General features: G+C 37.2%; 1 protein-coding gene across 2 annotated transcripts; it reads left to right on the top strand.

Annotated features, from left to right (window-relative positions):
* The first annotated feature begins 131 nt into the window (after positions 1-131).
* On the top strand, positions 132-17,887 carry GNRHR (gonadotropin releasing hormone receptor). 2 transcript variants are annotated; one of them, XM_037150046.2, is made up of 3 exons: positions 132-650; positions 16,527-16,746; positions 17,643-17,887. In XM_037150046.2, the coding sequence occupies exons 1-3, from the start codon at positions 132-134 to the stop codon at positions 17,885-17,887; spliced, it is 984 nt and encodes a 327-aa protein (XP_037005941.2). The 2 variants fall into 2 exon arrangements, with proteins under 2 accessions (XP_037005941.2, XP_037005942.2); XM_037150047.2 differs by having other exon boundaries at positions 16,655-16,746; positions 17,643-17,778.
* Positions 17,888-19,151: the final 1,264 nt, after the last annotated feature.

Raw genomic sequence — 19,151 nt, 5'->3', positions numbered from 1 at the left:
AAATATAAAGCACCTTCAGGACAAAGTGTGACATAAGTCTAAACTAGTGACAAAAATAAAATGGGTGCAATTATAATAAAACATCAGAAGTGCCAGAAACACAAATCTTGAAGCTCTGTCAGCTGGGAAGTATGGCGAACAGTGCCTCTCTTGAACAGAATCAAAATCGCTGTTCATCTGTCAACAGCAGCAGCCCACTGATGCAGGGCCACCTCCCCACCCTGACCTTATCTGGAAAGATCCGTGTGACACTCACTTTCTTCCTTTTTCTACTCTCCACGATTTTCAATGCTTCTTTTTTGTTGAAACTTAAGAAGTGGACTCAGAAGAAAGAGAAAGGAAAAAAACTCTCGAGAATGAAGGTGCTTTTAAAACATCTGACTTTAGCCAACCTGTTGGAGACTCTGATTGTCATGCCCCTGGACGGGATGTGGAATATTACAGTCCAATGGTATGGGGGAGAGCTCCTCTGCAAAGTGCTCAGTTATCTGAAGCTTTTCTCCATGTACGCCCCAGCCTTCATGATGGTGGTGATCAGCCTGGACCGCTCCATGGCCATCACGAGACCCCTCGCTGTGAGCAACAGCAGGCTGGGACAGTCTCTGATTGGCCTGGCATGGCTCCTCAGTAGTCTCTTTGCTGGACCGCAGGTAAACCATCACCATGAACGGGTTACTCTATGGCAGTCACAGGTTCCCCATCTAAACTTGAGTGTTGTGTTATTGTGCATCACATTAAGTGTTGCATTGTTGTTGTGCCTGGGCTTTGAATGTCTGAGAGTAGGATTTAATCCTGGCACTATTACTGTGGCAAATTTTTTAACCTCTTTAGGTTCTAGTTTCTTTATTTATAAAATAGAGGTAATGCTTACTTTATGCAGCTGTTGTGACAATTAATGTATTGAAGTATCTAGAATGATCACTAATATATAGAAAATATTTCCCCCAAATATAGCCATTCTCAAACTATCTCATCCCCATCTTAGTCTTCCACCTTTTTTTTTTGCTCTGATTGACGTGGTAAATTGACAGAATCTTCAAGAACTATGAAATTCACATAGAAAGTATTTATAACATCTGACTTGGAACTTCTTGAATGGAAACATTAAGAATTCTGTTGTTATGGTTCAGAAAGAACTATTATCAGATAATATGTTCTTAAGTTTGCAGCTGAGTGGGATTGAATAAGAGGAAGAGTGGGAAATCTTGGACTCTTGGGAAATTTGAGTATTTCCATGAGGCCGACTTGAGCTTTTCTGGAGTGAGTTAGAACGTTACAGGCTGTTAGCACAACTCAGACTCTTGGTATCAGAATAGGCCCTCTCCTACAGGAGGCAGATGGTATCTTTCCAGATTGTTTTCAACAGAGGTTATCTGTCTTTGCTAGCAGTCACATCTCTGAAAAAAAGGACACATGCTTGCAAACAGAAGGACCCTTTAATAACAAATGAACAATTCTCTATATGCTTGTAAATGAACAAGAATGTGTCAAGAAGTAAAGTCAGCCTTGGCTGGTGCAGCTCAGTGGACTGAGTGCCAACCTGTGAACCAAAGGGTCATAGGTTTGATTCCCAGTCAGGGCACACATCTGGGTTGAGGGCCAGGTCCCCAGTAGGGAGCACACAAGAGGCAACCACATATTGATGTTTCTCTCATTCTCTTTCTCCCTCCCCTGCCCTCTCTAACAGTAAACAAATAGAATATTTTTTTAAAAAAGAAATGAAGTTACTTAGTGATAGCTTATGTCCTGAAGTCTTCCATTTAATTTCTTTAAAGTGCTTTAATTTCTTAAAGCACCTTCTGCTGCTTATTGATTCTTTTTCATGGAGAAAATCAACACAAAATGGCTTCCTAACACTAAGCCTTGTCCTGAGGAAACGCAGAAACTGCCCTCAAAGAAAATGTAATTCAGTTGTGAAGACAAAAGTTATAAAAGACAAATATAACTATATACTAAATTGTTTTAAACCTATTACAAGAGTAAGAAGAGGAGGAGATGAGTATGAGTTAAAATGCTAAAGGAACATTTTAGGGTAAAGGTAGAATAAACTGAGTTTTAAAGAGGAATGGTATTTAGATAGAAGAAATATTGTTAAGTCAAGGATCACATATATTTTTCAGCAAAGGTTGAAAGTGTGATTTTCATAGGTGACATGTTTGGCTGAAGCAAAAAACTGAGAGTTAGGACTGGCAAGACATTGGGTTTGGTGGTTGCTCCCTTTTCTTTAACCTCATAACATTCTTTGTCATAAAGTACCGTGATTATGGCTTTTGGCCTTTATGGCGTTGCCTTTAAGGTATATGCTCCTAAATAGTAGAGACTGTTATGTTCAACTTATTTCATATTCCCCGCACCTAATCAGATACCCAGCAAACATAGAATTTCAAACTATTTGGACCAGAGGTTTTTTTTTAATGAAATAAATCTTTCACCTTTTACTAAAAGAAAAAAGTTTAGATGAATGAATCAATGAATGTTGTATTACAGAAAACACTGATAGCGAGGGGAAATTTGGAAATGTGGGAACCATAGAGCTTTTGTGAGTCCTACACAAGAAGTAAAAGAAATGTTTTCCAGTTTTATTGGGAAAGAATCGATATACATGACTGTATGACTTAAAGGTGTACAACATGATGGTTTGAATTACATATATTGTAAAACGATATTGGAAAGATGCAGTTGTTGTTTGCTTATTTTCTTGCTCATAAAATTAATTGTTTAGCCCTAGCTGGTGTGCCTCAGTTAGTTGGGTATTGTTCTGCAAACTGAAGGGTCACAGGTTTGATTCCCGGGGAGGGCGTATACAGTAGGCAACCATTCCATGTTTCTCTATCACATCAGTGGTTCTGTCCCTCTCTTTCTCCTTCCCTTCCCTTCTAATAAAAAAATAATTTTTTGTCATAGAAAATCAGTACATAGATATAAAAAACAAGACTTACTTCTCCTTAATCCTGTTACTTTACAAAGGTATCTTTATTTGAAAGGGCAGGAAAGGCAAGCCTTGAAAAGAGCTAAAATATTTGCTTTAGGATATGATATGGCAATATAAGGTCTTTATATTAATACACTTATTTGCAAAGTAGTTGGCAATTTGGAATACTGATGTAGATGAAGGTTAAAACAGAAGTCGTGCCCTTCTTTTTTCATAAAAGGCCATATAAAATGATTTTCCCTCTCCTCAAGTGGGAGCTTCTCCATTTTAATGTCCACATAAATTCAAACGCAAAAGTCTGCCACATGGCAGTCACACTCTCCTGTACGGTCACAGTCACATGCCCTCACAAGGGGTCCAGAGCTGCACAGGCAGCTTCCACTTGTCTGCCCTCTGCCTGTGTCCAGCCAGTGCCTGAGTGCAGACAGTCCTCACTTTGCACGTTGCTGTGGTAGCTGAGACCCATGCAAAGCAGGGATGCCTTTCCAGTCTGCACAAGTTTCAGACGACATGGTACAGTGACAAGTGGGGCCCACCTCTATTTAATGTATCACTTGCTTTCTTTTCCTAAATTACAAAACAAACATTACAGTAGAAATCTCTCAGGTGTCTTCTTATGCCTTCTGCATTCTCTAAATTGGAACACCTGAGTAAAAGTGCGCAACATTCAAGATTTCTTAAAAGATAATGTTAAATTGATTTCCAGAAGAACTATATACTATTGTTTTTCCTGATACCTTCAACGTAGAAAGCACCAGTCTTTTTGAACTCTCTGGAATATGAATACGAAAGAGTATCTTTTTTGCATTTTTGGTTACTGATATTTTGACTAATTTTAGCATTTTTGTATTTTTATCAATATTCTAAACATAACCTTTGACATTTATTTATATGATATTGTTTTAGTACTTTGAGTGATTTAACTTAATTGTAGCTTAATAAATGTACCACGTTACCTTTAAAAAAGATTCAGGATTACTACAACAGTTGCAGCTAATCTATCATCTCATATAAATACAATAAGAAAAAAGAAAACAATTTTTCTCTTCATGATGAGAACTCTTAGGATTTACTCTCTTAACAACTTTCCTACATGTCATACAGCAGTGTAAACTATAGTCATCATGTTATACATTACTAAAATGATTTTTAACCAAAATATTTGAAGCAAATTTACAGAGAGAGAGGAGAGAGACAACTAATGTAGATCATCTGGCAAAGAGGTGATTAGGTTGAGAACAAAGGTGGTGTCAGAGAGAACTGACAGTAATTACTAGGGACATTTCAAACAAAAAGCAAAGCTTGGCCACAAAAGGGCTTTAGTTAACAGGAGGTTAGTAGTAGAGGGGAGTAAAATAAAGCTCTGATCTTTTTAGCCAAGAAGTTTTCAGGAAAACCATTGAAACAGACAGGTTAGGGGGTGTTTCGTCTGCCTGTTTGTTTGAAAAGAGAGGAAAGCAGGCTTTGGAAAGAGCTAAAAACGTTTGTGTTAGAACATAATATTGGCAATATAACGTCTTTGCGTAAGTACAGCTGTTTGGAAAGTAGTTGGTAATTTGGAATACTGACGCAGGTGAAAGTTGAAACACAAGTAAAAATAAGTCAGTTTATGATCATAACTGGAACACAAACCCACAATGTCACTGTCTTTTTTTTAAATTTATTTCTTGTTTACATTAGGCACTTTTTATATGACAAGCATTTTCTCTGAATTCCTGTTGAAAAGCATGTCACTATCTTTTAAAAGAACTCTCCCAGAGGCTATAAATAAAATATTGATTTATGAACTTGATTTTTTTCATCTAAGTATAGCACAGCAATAATAGGAAGAAAAGAAAATGCCAAATACTTATCTATCTTGATGTATTGTAATAAAAAAACATACAAAATTAAATTGTTTAGGAATTTTAAGTAATAAATAGGCTGACCTCGAACACATTGCTCTACCTAAGATGTGTGAATCTTAGCCACAGAAAATCATGGTGCTATATTTTTTGTAAGACAAATAACCCATGTTTACTTTCATCGGCACCTTAAATTTGTAAAGAACTTTGTGAAGTTTCCTGAAAAACCTAAAATATATGAGCATATTTCATATTTACATGAACTCTACAAAATGCATCGGAACCATATTATTATTTCGATTTCATGCATAAGAGTGTATCCAAGGAGAACCTTTGAAAATAATGACATTTGAACCTTTTTTGGTGGTAACCCCAAGTAAGAAATGCACACTGTGTGGAAACATGGTTTGCCTGTCTATCTGCCTGTCTTTCTCCCACACACCTATGACTGACAAAAGGTTTTAATGAAAGACGTATCCACTCTGTTCCATTTTATTTTTTACTGTTGGTTATGACTGACTCAGGACACAACCTGAGGCTTGAAAACCTCAGGTTCAAAGGGATTCCCTGGCTTTCCCAGTGTCACTGGCCTGTTGTCCTTTCCTTAAGGCCAGTTTTCCTTCTTATTACACTTCTCTGCTGTCTCTCTGAATAAAAGAGGTTTCAGCCCTGTGACCAACGTTACACGTATTTGGTGCGGAAGACAAGAAACGGAGAGGGCTTTCCACTTCTAGACGGTGATGCAGGGCCTCAGGCTTCCGCGCGCTCTACGGACAAGCCGCTGACAAAGACGCATCCGTCGTGACTAATTCACATTGAAAGGGTGACTTTGATCTTCAGCCCCTGGTGTATATGTTAATTTTTTATTACTTGCATAATTCATTACAAGGTTAAAAAACTCCAACAAGTTTGTTATCAAAATTTAGGCCTGACTATCCGGGACTTTCTGACATTTTGCTACAGGGCAGAAAAACTAAATTTCAAACTGGCCACCTTCGAGTTCCACCTTTCTATATACTAACCATAGAAACCAAATTCTGTTCTGGTTTGGGGATATATTTCCAGAAGTTTCAGCATAGTATACTGTAGCAACTTCCTAACTTTTTACTAGTAATAGAGATTTTTAAAATTCTACATGGAGCCAATAAATGAAACATGTACGTGGATCTGCTCTGGCTGAACAGTTGCAAGTGAGGCCCCGTTCTCTGTTTGGTGCTCACTAGCCCCAGTCACAGAGTCTCTGAAGACCTCACATATCCCTGCAACAAAGTGTAATGGGCAATAAATGGTAGAAATGGGTATTGGACTCAAACATAGTTGGCTTCAAATCTCAATACTATATCTTACCAGCTATGTGCTTCTGTATAAATTACTTAACTAACTTTATTTTTTGTTTTTTGTTTTTTCTTTTTTTACATTTATTTTATTTTGTTGATTATGCCATTACATTTGTTCTATTTCCCCCCTTCATTCTCCTCCACCCTGCACACCGCTCCACCACCATTCCCCCCCCTTTAGTTCATGACCATGTGTCTCAAGTTCTTTGGATTCTATATTTCCCTTACTATTCTTACCCTCCCCCTATCTATTTTCTACCTACCATCTATGCTACTTATTTTCTGTACCTTCTCCCCCCTTCTCCTTCTCCCACTCCCCTGTTGCTAACCCTCCATGTGATCTTCATTTCTATGGTTCACTCCTGATCTAGCTGTCCTCTTAGTTTGCTTTTGTTTAAGGTGTGGTTGTTAATAATTGTGAGTTTGCTATCCTTTCACTGTTCATATTTTTTATCTTCTTTTTCTTAGGTAAGTCCCTTTAACATTTCATATAATAAGGGCTTGCTGATGATGAACTCCTTGAATTTGAACTTATCTGAGAAGCACTTTATCTGTCCTTCCATTCTAAATGAAAGCTTTGTTGGATAGAGCAATCTTGGTTGCAGGTCTTTGGATTTCATGACTTGGAATACTTCTTTCCAGCCCCTTCTTGCATGTAAGGTCTCTTTTGAGAAATCAGCTGACAGTCTGATGGGAACTCCTTTGTAGGTGACTGTCCTCTTATCTCTTGCTGCTTCTAGGATTCTCTCCTTCATTTTAATCTTGGCTAGTATAATGATGATGTGCCTTGGTGTGTTCCTTCTTGGGTCCAACTTCTTTGGGACTCTCTGAGCTTCCTGGATTTCCTGGAAATCTATTTCCTTTGCCAGAATGGGGAAGTTCTCTTTTATTATTTGTTCAAATAAGGTTTCCACTTGTGGCTGTTCCTCTTCCCCTTCTGGTACCCCTATAATTCGGATGTTGGAGTGTTTAAAGATGTCCTGGAGGTTCCTAAGCCTCTCCTCATTTTTTTGAATTCTTGTTTCTTCATCCTTTTCTGTTTGGTCATTTTTCTTTCCTTCTAGTCTACTCCCTTGATTTGATTCCCAGTGTCCTTTCCATCACTATTGGTTTCCTGTGCATTTCCCTTCATTTCAATTAGTTTAGCTTTCATATGTTCCTCTAATTTATGGCCAAAATCAACCAGTTCTGTGAGCATCCTGATCACCAGTGTTTTGAATTGTGCCTCTCATAGGTTGGCTATTTCTTCATTGCTTAGATTTATCGACTCTGGGGCTCTGAGTTCTTCTTGAGCCACGTTTTGATCTGTTCCTACTGTTACATTTGAGGAGCAGAGCCTTAGGTTGTTCACCAGGGTGGGGCCAACCCAGGACACTGGTTTGTGTTGCTGTATGTGGGGATGGAGTCAGAGAGGGAGTAATGGCGGTCCTCACCGCTGGCTTCCCGCCTGTTTATCTGCATGCAAATGTGCGACTGTGGTCAGCCTGCCACCCTGCACTGGGGCCTGCGAGGTCTGTCTCAATGCTCGTCTCTTCGCTGGTTTATCTGTGCTCAAATGCTTGACCGCAGTCTGCCAGCAGCCCCATGCTTTCCCAGGGTCTGCCCATAGCTACCCCGCACCTGGGATCCACGCCTTCGGTTGCCAGTGCACTGCCCGGGTCGGAGGATCTTTTTTGCCTGACCTGCTCCGCTGCTGGCTTCGCCCCTCTCACCAGTTTAGCTGAGGGGTTTATTGTTTTCGGACTCTGTATTGTTCGATTTACTGTGGCTTGGCTGGGTTTATTGTTATTAAAACTTTGTTATTTTTAGATTTGGTTGTGCGAGGAGGTAAAGTGTTTCCACCCACGCCTCCATCTTGGCAGAAGTCCCCTACTTAACTAACTTTAAATGCAATTGTAAAGAATAAGATATATAAAATCATCCAGTACAAGACTTTATAAATACTCAGTTAATGTTCATTCGTTTCCTGTCTTCAATCTTTCTTTCATCAAGTCAGGAGAGAAAAATAATAGTAATATTGGTATTAAAAGGTATGATTCTTTGAAAAACAGCAAAAAGGATTGGTTATATAAAGGTTTATTATCTGAAATTTCTCAAAATCATAACACTTATTCTGACTGAGAAGCAAATTTGGCCAACCTACTCCACAGTCACCAAACTACCCTACTGATTCTGGAAAGGTGTATGTGTCAGAACATAATAAATCAAGTCTTGGGGGCATCATTTGTAAAAGTAGGAGGAGAAAGGATAGAAGGGAGAGAGGGAGGAAAAGAAAAAAAGAAAAAGAAAGGGGGAAAATAAAGCAACAAACATGACCTGAAAGAAGATCTAATTTAAGAGCATCTGTGGTTAGGCTGGTAAGTATATGCTGAGGAGAAAATATTTTCTGAACTAGGTGCGTCCATATGTAATTAAAATTTACATCATTTTCAATGATAGTCATTTAAAACCACAAGAATCCCAAAGCAGCAGATTATTTGCAGAAAGAGTCATACCACTAACTCATCCCACCATTTAATATGAAGCATCACGTATTGACAGTATTAAAATTCTATAGGCCTGCAGGCAAGATACCTGAGCCATTTTTTAGCCCTTGGTGTAAAGACACATGGTCTGAAGATGTGTGGAGACTTGTGCTGACACAGAGAATTTACAGGGCTAGAAAGCACTTCCAAGCTTGACGAGCAGTTGAAATTCAATAAATACTCATCACACACGTACAGTGTGCTGAGAACTGCCCTGGGACACAGTAACAGCATACTAATAGTAGAAATAATAACAACAATGCTGATGATGATAAATAATAGTTATGGAGGACATAAATATTGGGCAGGAACTATGCTAAACGCTTTTGCATGCATTACTTGAAGTGAGGCTCCCAACAACCCTACAAATTAGATGTAATTATTGTCCTTGTTTTACTCATGAAGAAACTAAGCATAGGAATGTTATATAACATGCCCAACATTACCATCTATAAGTCTCCACTTATAGATGGTGTCAGTGCATCTAGTTAACTCCACACTCAGAGCTTTTAACTACTATGCTGTACCACACTGAAACGGTCTCTACTTCCTTCTTTTCTGTAGGAGGCTGGAGAAAGAAAAGACAGGAAATTTTTAACCTGAGGAGAAATAGTTATTTCATTTCCAGATTTCATCCGGAAATCTGGATGATTTCCGGAAATCATCCAGAGATTTCCGGAAAAAATATATGGCATATATTTATAAATACATGAATTATAAATACATATATATGGAGGCATATTTATAAGTTGTGTGCCTTATGCATTGCATTAGAATAACTGTTATAATTTATGTAGTGTTTGTGCCAGGCACTATTCTAAGCACTTTCTAAGTATTAATTATTTTCATTGTTATGACAGCCCCTAGGGGTGCCTACTATTAACATCTCTATTTTATAGATGAGGAAATTGAATCACATCATCTGAAGATAATTACCTTTGGAAAAGATTAAGTAATTGGATAACGGTGTACTTAGTGTGGGGTAAGGTGAGGGTTAAAATAATTCTAAAGAGAAATGAGCTTCTGCAATTGGCTGTAACAAAGAAAAACAGATTGCTCTTGTTTATGACTAAATAAAGCAAACATGGGTGAAACTGGAGCCAGGGATGAGAAGGGAGAAACATAAAGAAATTAAAGAAATTTAATACAAGGACAAAAGAACCGCTGGAAGTAAAATGATCCTTCTAATAATCATTAAAATGAACATGGCCTTGGAGCATAAAATAAACTGAACCAAGCCTAAAACAAAGTAGATTATGGGCAAATAGCATTTTGATTTTTCCCATACCATTTAACTATACCTTTCTTTTTTTTTTAACTTATCAGTCTATCTTGTATTGCAGGTGTCACATATGTGCAAGTTGTCTTCCCTACCAAATATTTAATTCCATGGTAGTAGAATATATCTGATTTACCTTTTAGTACAGATAAGCACCTAGCATAGTTTTTAATCAAGGAGTTGCTTTAAAAAATAAGCATTTATAAAATTTTTAAAAGATGATAACCAAAACTGTCATCATAGTACTATATTTCAAAGTCACTATTATTGAAAACTTCATCACTACAACTTAAAAATTAAAATGTTAGAGTGGAAATGTGGACCAGTTTAGAGAATAAAGTCAAGCAAGGATTTTAAGGAAATATGAGACTCTGGTTCTAGGAAAAGCAACCCTCCCCGAGACTTCAACTCACATCCGCAGGGTCAAATTAAAAACTGAACTTTAAATAAGGTGGCTTGAAAAGAAGAATAGAAAACTGAAATGGTTCCTTTGTATTGAGGAAAAAGTCGTTCTGGATCACAAAACAGAATTAGCTGACCTCCTACACGAGTTCATTGTGATCTTTAAGATTCATAATATGATCATTGGGTGCCCTCTAGTGGAATAATTTTAAAATTCTCTTTGCCCTTGAAACAAAATCAACATTATTTTTTACTTTTTTAAATTGTTTCTGTTGTTTTTGGTGTTTTCTTTTTCTTTAATTTATTTTAATTGTTGTTCAAGTACAGTTTTCTGTCTTTTACTCCCACCCCAGCCCACCCCCACAGTGCTCCCCACCTCCCTCCCATTTCCATCCTCCTTAGTTTTTGTCCATGTGTCCTTTATACTTGTTCCTGTAAATCCCTCCCCTTTCTCCCCTTAAATTCCCTCCCCTCTCCCCTCTGGTCGCTGTCCCCCTGTTTTCTATTTCAGTGTCTTTGTTTTTATTTTTCTTGCTTGTTTGTTTTGTTGTTTGGATTCCGGTTAAAGGTGAGATCATATGGTATTTGTCTTTCAAATCCTGGCTTATTTCACTCAGCATAATGCTTTCCAGTTCCATCTATGCTGTTGCAAAGGGTAGGAGCTCTTTCTTCTTTCTGCTGCATAGAATTACATTGTGTAAATGTACCATAATTTTTTGATCCACTCATTCACTGATGGGCACCTACGTTGCTTCCAACACTTGGCTATTGTTAATTGTGCTGCTATGAATACTGGGGTACATAGGTTCTTTTGGATTGGTGTTTCAGGGTTCTTAGGATATAATACTAGTAGTGAAATTGCTAGGTCAAAGGCAGATTCATTTTTAGTTTTCTGAGGAAATTTGATACTGTTTTCCATAGCGGTTGCACCAGTCTGCAATCCCACCAACAGTGAACTAGGGTTCCCTTTTCTCCACAACCTCTCCAACACTTGTTATTTGTTGCTTAGTTTATGATGGCCATTTTGACCAGTGTAAAGTCTCACTGTGGTTTTAATTTGCATCTCTCTGACAGCTAGCAATATTGAGCATCTTTTCATGTGTCTCTGGATCCTCCGTATGTCCTCCTTGGAGAAGTGTATGTTCAAGTCCTTTGCCCACTTATTAATTGGGTTGCTTGTCTTCTTAGAGTGGAGTCATGTAAGTTCTTTGTATATTTTGGAGATTAAACCCAAAATCAACATTTTAATTGTGAATAAAATAAAAAGGATTATATTCTATATTATATTTCCTTATTTTGTTATATTTATATGTTACTAAAACTTTTCTACTGTAAAAGCAAACAAAGGAACTATAGTATTTTTTTAAAGAGCATATTCTAGTCCTAACTGGTGTGGCTCAGTTGGCTTTGAATCATACCTCAAAGCAAGAGGTCACCGGTTTGATTCCTGATTCCCCTGTCAGTGCACATTCTTGGGTCGCAGGTTCAGTCCCTGGTGGGGGCATGTGTGAGAAGCAACCAATTGATGTTTCTCTTTCACATCAATGATTCTCTCCCTCTCTTTTTTCATCCCTTTCTCGCTCTCTAAAAATAAATTTAAAAAATAAAAATAAAAAGCCTGTTCTACTCCAGTGCTGTCACCTCAAAAATGAAAGAACTACCTGACTTGCTAAATTAATTAAATGTACTGATTCAATCAAAAGCATTAAAAAAAACAGCTTTCCCTCATTTGCTTAAAATAAACCTTGGCAACAAAAGCAAAAATAAACAAATGGAGCTATATCGAACTGAAAGCTACTGTACAGCAAAGGAAACTATCAACAAATCTAAAAGACAACCTACCAACTAGGAGAAAATATTTGTAAATCATGTATCTGACAAAGGGTCATAAATGACTGTATTAATATCCAAAATACAGTCGATCTCCCTCAACCATATATATAACAGTGGTCCCGTAAGATTATAATGGAGCTGGGAAATTCTGATCGGCTGGTGAATGTTGTAGCCCTCCTATCACAATGCACTTCACAAATACTTACCGTCGTGTTACAGTTGCTGATAGTATTCAGGACAGCAACATGCTGTGCAGGTTTATTGCCTAGGAGCTGGAGGGGAAGAGGACTTGTCACCCCCAAATCTGTCATTTTGGCATAAGGATTATTTTAGGCTGGTTAATTTTAAGAAACCAGAGATATAAGAGAAGCTCTGAGAAAAACCAAGTTTCCCTTTATAAAAATCATTTACAGTTTTAAGGGAAATCTCCATTTGTGAGGAGGAGTATTTTAAAGCCATCACAGGCATCTCAGGCTCTATCTCTAACAGATAAGTATTTCTTACAAATTCCGCTGAAGTACACATAACACAAAATCGACCATATCATTCATCTTTAAGTGTACAATTCAGTGGCATTAAGTACAATCACATTGCTGTGACTCTGTACCCACTGGCAGCAACCCCCCTCTCCCTTCACCACTTGTCTACTTACTCTGTTTGTAGAGGTACCTATTCTAGATACTTCATGGAAGAGGAATCATATGATATTTGTCCTTTTGTGTCTGCCTGTTTCATTGGCCTAATGTTTTCGAAGTTCATCCATGTAGAATTTCAGAATTCATCCCGAATTTCAGAATCCATCCAGAATTTCATCCCTTTTTTAAATTCTTTTTTTTAAATTATAGTTCACATACAATATTATATTAATTTCAGGTGTATACCTCAGTGATTAGATATTCTCTAACTTACTAGGTGATCATCCCAATAAATCTCATACCCATCTGACACCACACATAGTTATTACAATATTATTGACTACATTCCCTATACTGTAAATTACATTTCCATGACTATTCTATAACAACCAATTTGTACTTCTGAATCCCTTCACCTTTTCCTCCATCTCCTCAGTGCCCCTCCCATCTGGCAACCATCAAAATGTTCTCTGTATCTATGAGTTTGTTTTATGTTGCTTGTTCCTTTATTTTGATTTTTAGATTCAATTGTTGATAATGTATTTATTGCCATTTTTGTTCACATTTGTATATGTTTTTTTTTTCTTCTACTTCTTAACAAAGACCCTCTAACATCCATGTAATACTGGTTTGGCGGTTATGAATTCCTTCACCTTTTCTTGTCTGGGAAGCTCTTTCTCTGCCCTTCAACTCTAAATGATAGCTTTGCTGGGGAGATCAATCTTTGTTGCAGGTCTTTGCATCACTTTGAATATTTCTTGCCATTCACTCCTAGACTGTAAAACTTCTGTTGAGACATCAGCTGACAGTCTTATGGGAGCTCCCTTGTAGGTAAACAACTGCTTTTCTCTTGCTGTTTTTAAGATTTTCTCTTTGTCATTGAGCCCATTCTGCATCTCCACACCTACCAGTCTCCATGTGGCATCTTCTTTAAATCTCTAGTTATAGAACTTCCATTTAACTGGATGGATTTTAGGTGGTTTGTTATGAAGTTCAGTGGTATTTTTGATGTCATTGTAGAAGGTTCGGAGTACCACACTTCCCTATGCTACCATCTGGACCCCTAATGATGCACTTCTCAGAACAGATGTCCATCATTAGTTAGAAATGACTGTTATAAAGAACTCATACAACTCAACAGCAAAACAAAAAACAAAAAAAATCAAATAATTCAATTAAAAATCGAGCAAAGGATTTGAATAGATATTCTTCCAAAGAAGATATACAAATGACCAATAAGTACATGCAAAGGTGCTCAACCTTACTAATGATCAGGAAAACTCAAATCAAAGCCACAATGCAGTATCACCTCACAACCTGTTAGAATGGCTATTATCAAAAAGACAAGAAATAACGAGTGTTGATGAAGGTGTGGACCAAAGAAACCCTGTGCACTGCTGGTGGGAATGTAAATTGATACAGCCACTTTAGAAAGCAGTATAATGTTCCTCAAAAATTTAAAAATAAAACTACTGTATGATTCAGCAGTCCATTTCAGCATATTTATCAGGAGAACAAAAACACTAAATCAAAAACATATATGCACTCCTATGTTCTCTGTAACATTAGGTACAACAGCCTAGAAACAGAAATTACCTGTGTCCATTGATAGATGAATGTATAAAAAATGTGATCATATAAATACACACACACACACACACACACACGCATGCACGCAATGGAATGTCATCCAATCATAAAAAAATAAGGAAATTTGCCATTTCTGACAACATGGATGGACCTTGAGGGTACTGTGCTGAGTGACACAAGTCAGACAAAGAAATATAAATACAGTATGATATTGCTTAAATGTACAATATTTTAAAATAATAAATAAAATTTAAAAACCCAGCTCATAGATACAGAGAAAAGATTAGTGGTTGTCAGACCAGGGCCAGCGGCTGTGGCAGCAGGGCACAAAGGAGAGCAAACCATCCAAATTTCCAGTTGTGAGCACCCTGGGGAATGTGACATACATCACGGTGATGATATTGTGCTTAAAAGCTGCTAAACAAGTTGCTGAGAGTTTTCACCATAAAAAGAAAATCTGTAATTATGTATGGTGACAGATGCTAACTGGACTTATTGTGGTTGTCATTTCAAATATACAGGGGTTGGCAAAAGTAGGTTTACAGTTGTGAGTACATGAAATATAGAGTTTATTCTTATATTATTTATTAATTATTGTATTATTTTTCCATGGAATATACATTGACCCACTCCTGTATACAAATTCATAATCATTATGTTTTATACCCAAAACTAATATAATATGTCAATTATATCTCAATTTTTTAAAAGAAGAAATAAAAGTATACAGGAAAAAATTGTCTAACATTTGTGTTTGAATTCACTTGTTATCGGTTTTAAAGTGCTTGGGCACAGCCCCAACCAGGGTGGCTCAGTTGGTTGGGCATCATCCCACAGAGCAGAAGGTCACTCATTTGACTCCCCAGTCAGCACACATGCCTGGGTTGGGGGCATGCGAGAGGCAACCAACCAATGTTTCTCTCCCACATACATGTTTCTCTCCATCTTTTTCTCCCTCCCTTTCCTTCTCTCTAAAAATTAACAAAAAATTAAGTAATAAAGTGGTCTGGCACTCTTATCTCTTCATCATATTAATATTTCATGATAAATTGAGGTTTCTCGGTGGAAAAGCTTGGAAATAACTTGGTGAGGAGTATGCTTGATGGTTGGGAAAAGAATAAACAAATGTCCACTGCAACTTGTTTTTGAAAACTACTTGCAACTACTTTTAAAAACTATTCCTTTAAGAGTTGATTCAATTTGTGCTTTAAAAAAAACATAATTTCATACTTAGAGAAAGTTTTTCAGAATTGTACAAAGATTTCTGGAATATTCATTCCTCAGATTCCCCGAATATTCATAACTGTTTCAATGTCTTTCTGTTACAAACAATGACTATATCAGTGAACAATGTGCACAAGTGTATTTTCACAGAATGGAGGTAGGGGTGTATCTTCAGAGTAAATTCCTGGTTGTTCAATTGCTGGATCAAAGGTAAATACATATGTACTACACTACTTATTGCCAAATATCACTCCACTATTGTTGTACCAATTTGTATCCCTGCTCACAATGTATGTGAGTCCCTGTTTCCCCACAGCCTTGCTACAAGACTATGTTGCTGTTCTTTTTAATTTTTGCCCATCTTGGTAGTGACAATGGCATTTCAGTGCAGCCTTAACAGGCATTTCTCTTATCATGAGTGAGGTTGAACATCGTTTTACATGCTTACGTGCTGTATCTTTTTTATGAACTGTCTGTTCATGTCTTTTGACCACTTTATTGGGGTTTTCTGCCTCAAAAATAAAACTTAAATACGTATCTTGGGGGCACATTTTAAATGCCAGACAGTTTTAGGTGCTGCAGATGGAATGATAAACAAAATTACTTGCAAAGTTTACTCAGCATAATTGCACCTGAAATTGAAATACAAGCAAAGTTTATATCCTTGGTTTAGGATTGCTCTGCAAGTTTGAAATAATTTCCAAAATTCCAAAATCCTATAGATCCATTCACATTACCCAAACATATTTTAAGTAAAGATCCACTTATAACTTTTCATGTAAATTCCAAAAGGAAAATATTGCGTTTGGGCAACAGCATGCTAGAAGGCTGGTAGAATGCAGACGAGAAAACCTTCAAGAAAATGTGCAAATACTGTTGGAAATAAAGTAACATGGTTTTTTAATTTTTTTATTTTCTTATACAGTTATATATCTTCAGAATGATTCACTTAGCTGATGACTCTGGACAACCAGGAGGTTTCTCCCAGTGTGTGACACACTGTAGCTTCCCTCAATGGTGGCACCAAGCCTTTTATAACTTTTTCACCTTCAGCTGCCTCTTCATCGTCCCTCTTCTCATCATGTTGATCTGCAACACAAAAATCATTCTCACCCTGACCCGGGTCCTTCATCAGGATCCCCACCGTATGTATCCCTTAGATTTGGTGTTAATCATGAGTAAACAGTTAATCGTGAGTAAGTAAATGGCACTTACTATGTGCCAGATGCTGTTCTAAGCAGTTGATGCGTATTAACTCATTTAACATTGACAATCACCCCAGGAGGCAATAGTTTTATTACCTCTAATTTGCAGACGAGGTTATATCTCCTAATGTTCTCAATTTGCACATGAGATTAAAGATGGAGGGCCAACCACCCCATTTATCCAAGATAAGCATTGGCAAAGTGTTCCTGCTGGGCCTTCACAACCCTATACCAACACCTCATTTGTACCAAAGTACAATTTATTAAATGTTAGCCAATAATCTGTTAAAATTAAGCTGTTCTATTTCACATGAAATCCCCTGTACCCACACAAAAAACTATGCACATGTATATTTGTATGTGTGTGAGTGTGTATGTGTTGCATATGCAGAATATTGTTGAAGTGTAGTTGACTATTTCATGTGAAACCTCACAAATGTGCTTGTGGCATTTTTGCTTCAATGCACCTGGTGCATGCTTGAAAAATAAAATTTAGGAATGTATGAAGTTAACGTGGTTGTGTTGTCATGACAACCAAGATGCAGAGAATTCAATTCCACTCAAGCTCAGTCTCCTCTTTTAAATTTATATTTTAAGAATCTGAGTGCCCCATATTTCAAATCCAGATTAGTTTGGTAAAAAGTACTCATTATATGATATAGTGGAAAACTTGAAATATAAATATGCTTCTCTAACAAAGTATCATTATTAAAAACATTGGAAATTTGTTTCCATTATATTCATTAGGTTGAATTAGTGATTCTTTCTTCCTTTTTGTCCATTTTAGTTTTGTAATAAAGCTGGTCTTTAAACACCTACTCTTCTCTTTTTACTAGAACTGCAACTGAATCAATCCAAGAGCAACATACCCAGAGCCCGGCTGAGGACCCTGAAGATGACAGTTGCATTCGCAGCTTCCTTCACCATCTGCTGGACTCCCTACTACGTCCTGGGAGTTTGGTACTGGTTTGATCCTGAAATGTTAAACAGGGTGTCGGACCCAGTAAACCACTTCTTCTTTCTGTTTGCTTTTTTAAATCCATGCTTTGATCCACTTATATATGGGTATTTCTCTCTGTAATTATCGGATGATATAGGAAGTCTTGGAAAGAAGAGTAGGGTAGTGAATTTTCCCATTTGGGAATGATACAGGTTGCAGCATACATACTTATAAACAAAGCAGAGCTTAAAGTTATGTAGCCATTCTTTTTTCCTTCAATCATATAGTCAGAGACTCATTTATAAGTAAAAATAAACTTCAGGAAAAATCTTGAAATATTTTCCCTTAATCACAAGCTGCTGAATTAATCTCTGCTCTTTCTGAGCAGCTGCAACACACTATTGGGTTCTCTATCACTTTCCTCTTGTACAATGATGTGTAAATATTTAAAATAGCCATGGCCTAAGGCAAAAAGATGCCAAAAAAGTGAGAAACCACAACACAGTCTTAACCTCAGCAATCTGTGGAGAGCTTTTCTCCAAAAGGGCTTAGCAGCAATTCCGATCTTATGCTACAGTAATATGTGGAGCACAGAGACAATATTTCCTCCCCCCCATAAAAACAATTTTCCCTCCTATGGTTAAAGAATGCAATGAATCTAATGTTTCTTTGGTCTCGATAGCATTCTGATGTTTGGAGTATTTAGCAACTACCCGCCATCCACTCCATCAATCTGACAAGACTTATAAGTAGTTCTTCATTTCATTCTTTACCCTGTGCATGAGTGCCTCTACATAAAGGGGCATTTGAGAGAGGTTTGGATTTGGACAGGAGTTAAAACATTCCTCTAGGCTGTATAGTCTATGGAGTATGTGGTAATTAAGTGTAGTAATAATAACATTGTTTTAAAATAGAATCAAGAAAAGACCTAGACCAATTATGCTTTAAACATCATATACCTGTCTTTTTATCCTACAGAATTTGTTTCCCACATTATTTATTTCTTTTTTTCCCTCTGTTCTAACATTAGGGATTTTTCTATCTTCTGATCTAAATAGTAAGCAAATGTACAAGCAAAAGATATTTGATATGTAGAAGAAACTCTGAAAACCAGTTTCAGTACATACAGGTCAAAGAAGACAGCAGAGTGTTAGAAAAAAAGCAAATGAAAAACTCTCTGTAAATGGGTGACTACCCCTACTGATATTCACATTAAGTGGCATGGCTTTCAAAATACATCAATACATTTTTTATTTAATTGTTGTTCAAGCACAGTTTTCTGTCTTTTATTCCCATCTCGGCCCACCCCCCAGTACTCCCCACCTCCCTCCCATTCTCACCCCCCCTAGTTTTTGTCCATGTGTCCTTTGTACTTGTTCCTGTAAACCCTTCCCCTTTTCCCCTG

This window comes from Artibeus jamaicensis, unplaced genomic scaffold, assembly GCF_021234435.1.
Source record: "Artibeus jamaicensis isolate MK-2021 breed Jamaican fruit bat unplaced genomic scaffold, CSHL_Jam_final contig_908, whole genome shotgun sequence".
Lineage (NCBI taxonomy): Eukaryota > Metazoa > Chordata > Mammalia > Chiroptera > Phyllostomidae > Artibeus > Artibeus jamaicensis.
Note: the sequence above shows the minus strand (reverse complement) of the source record. Positions and strands in the feature narration are given on the sequence as shown.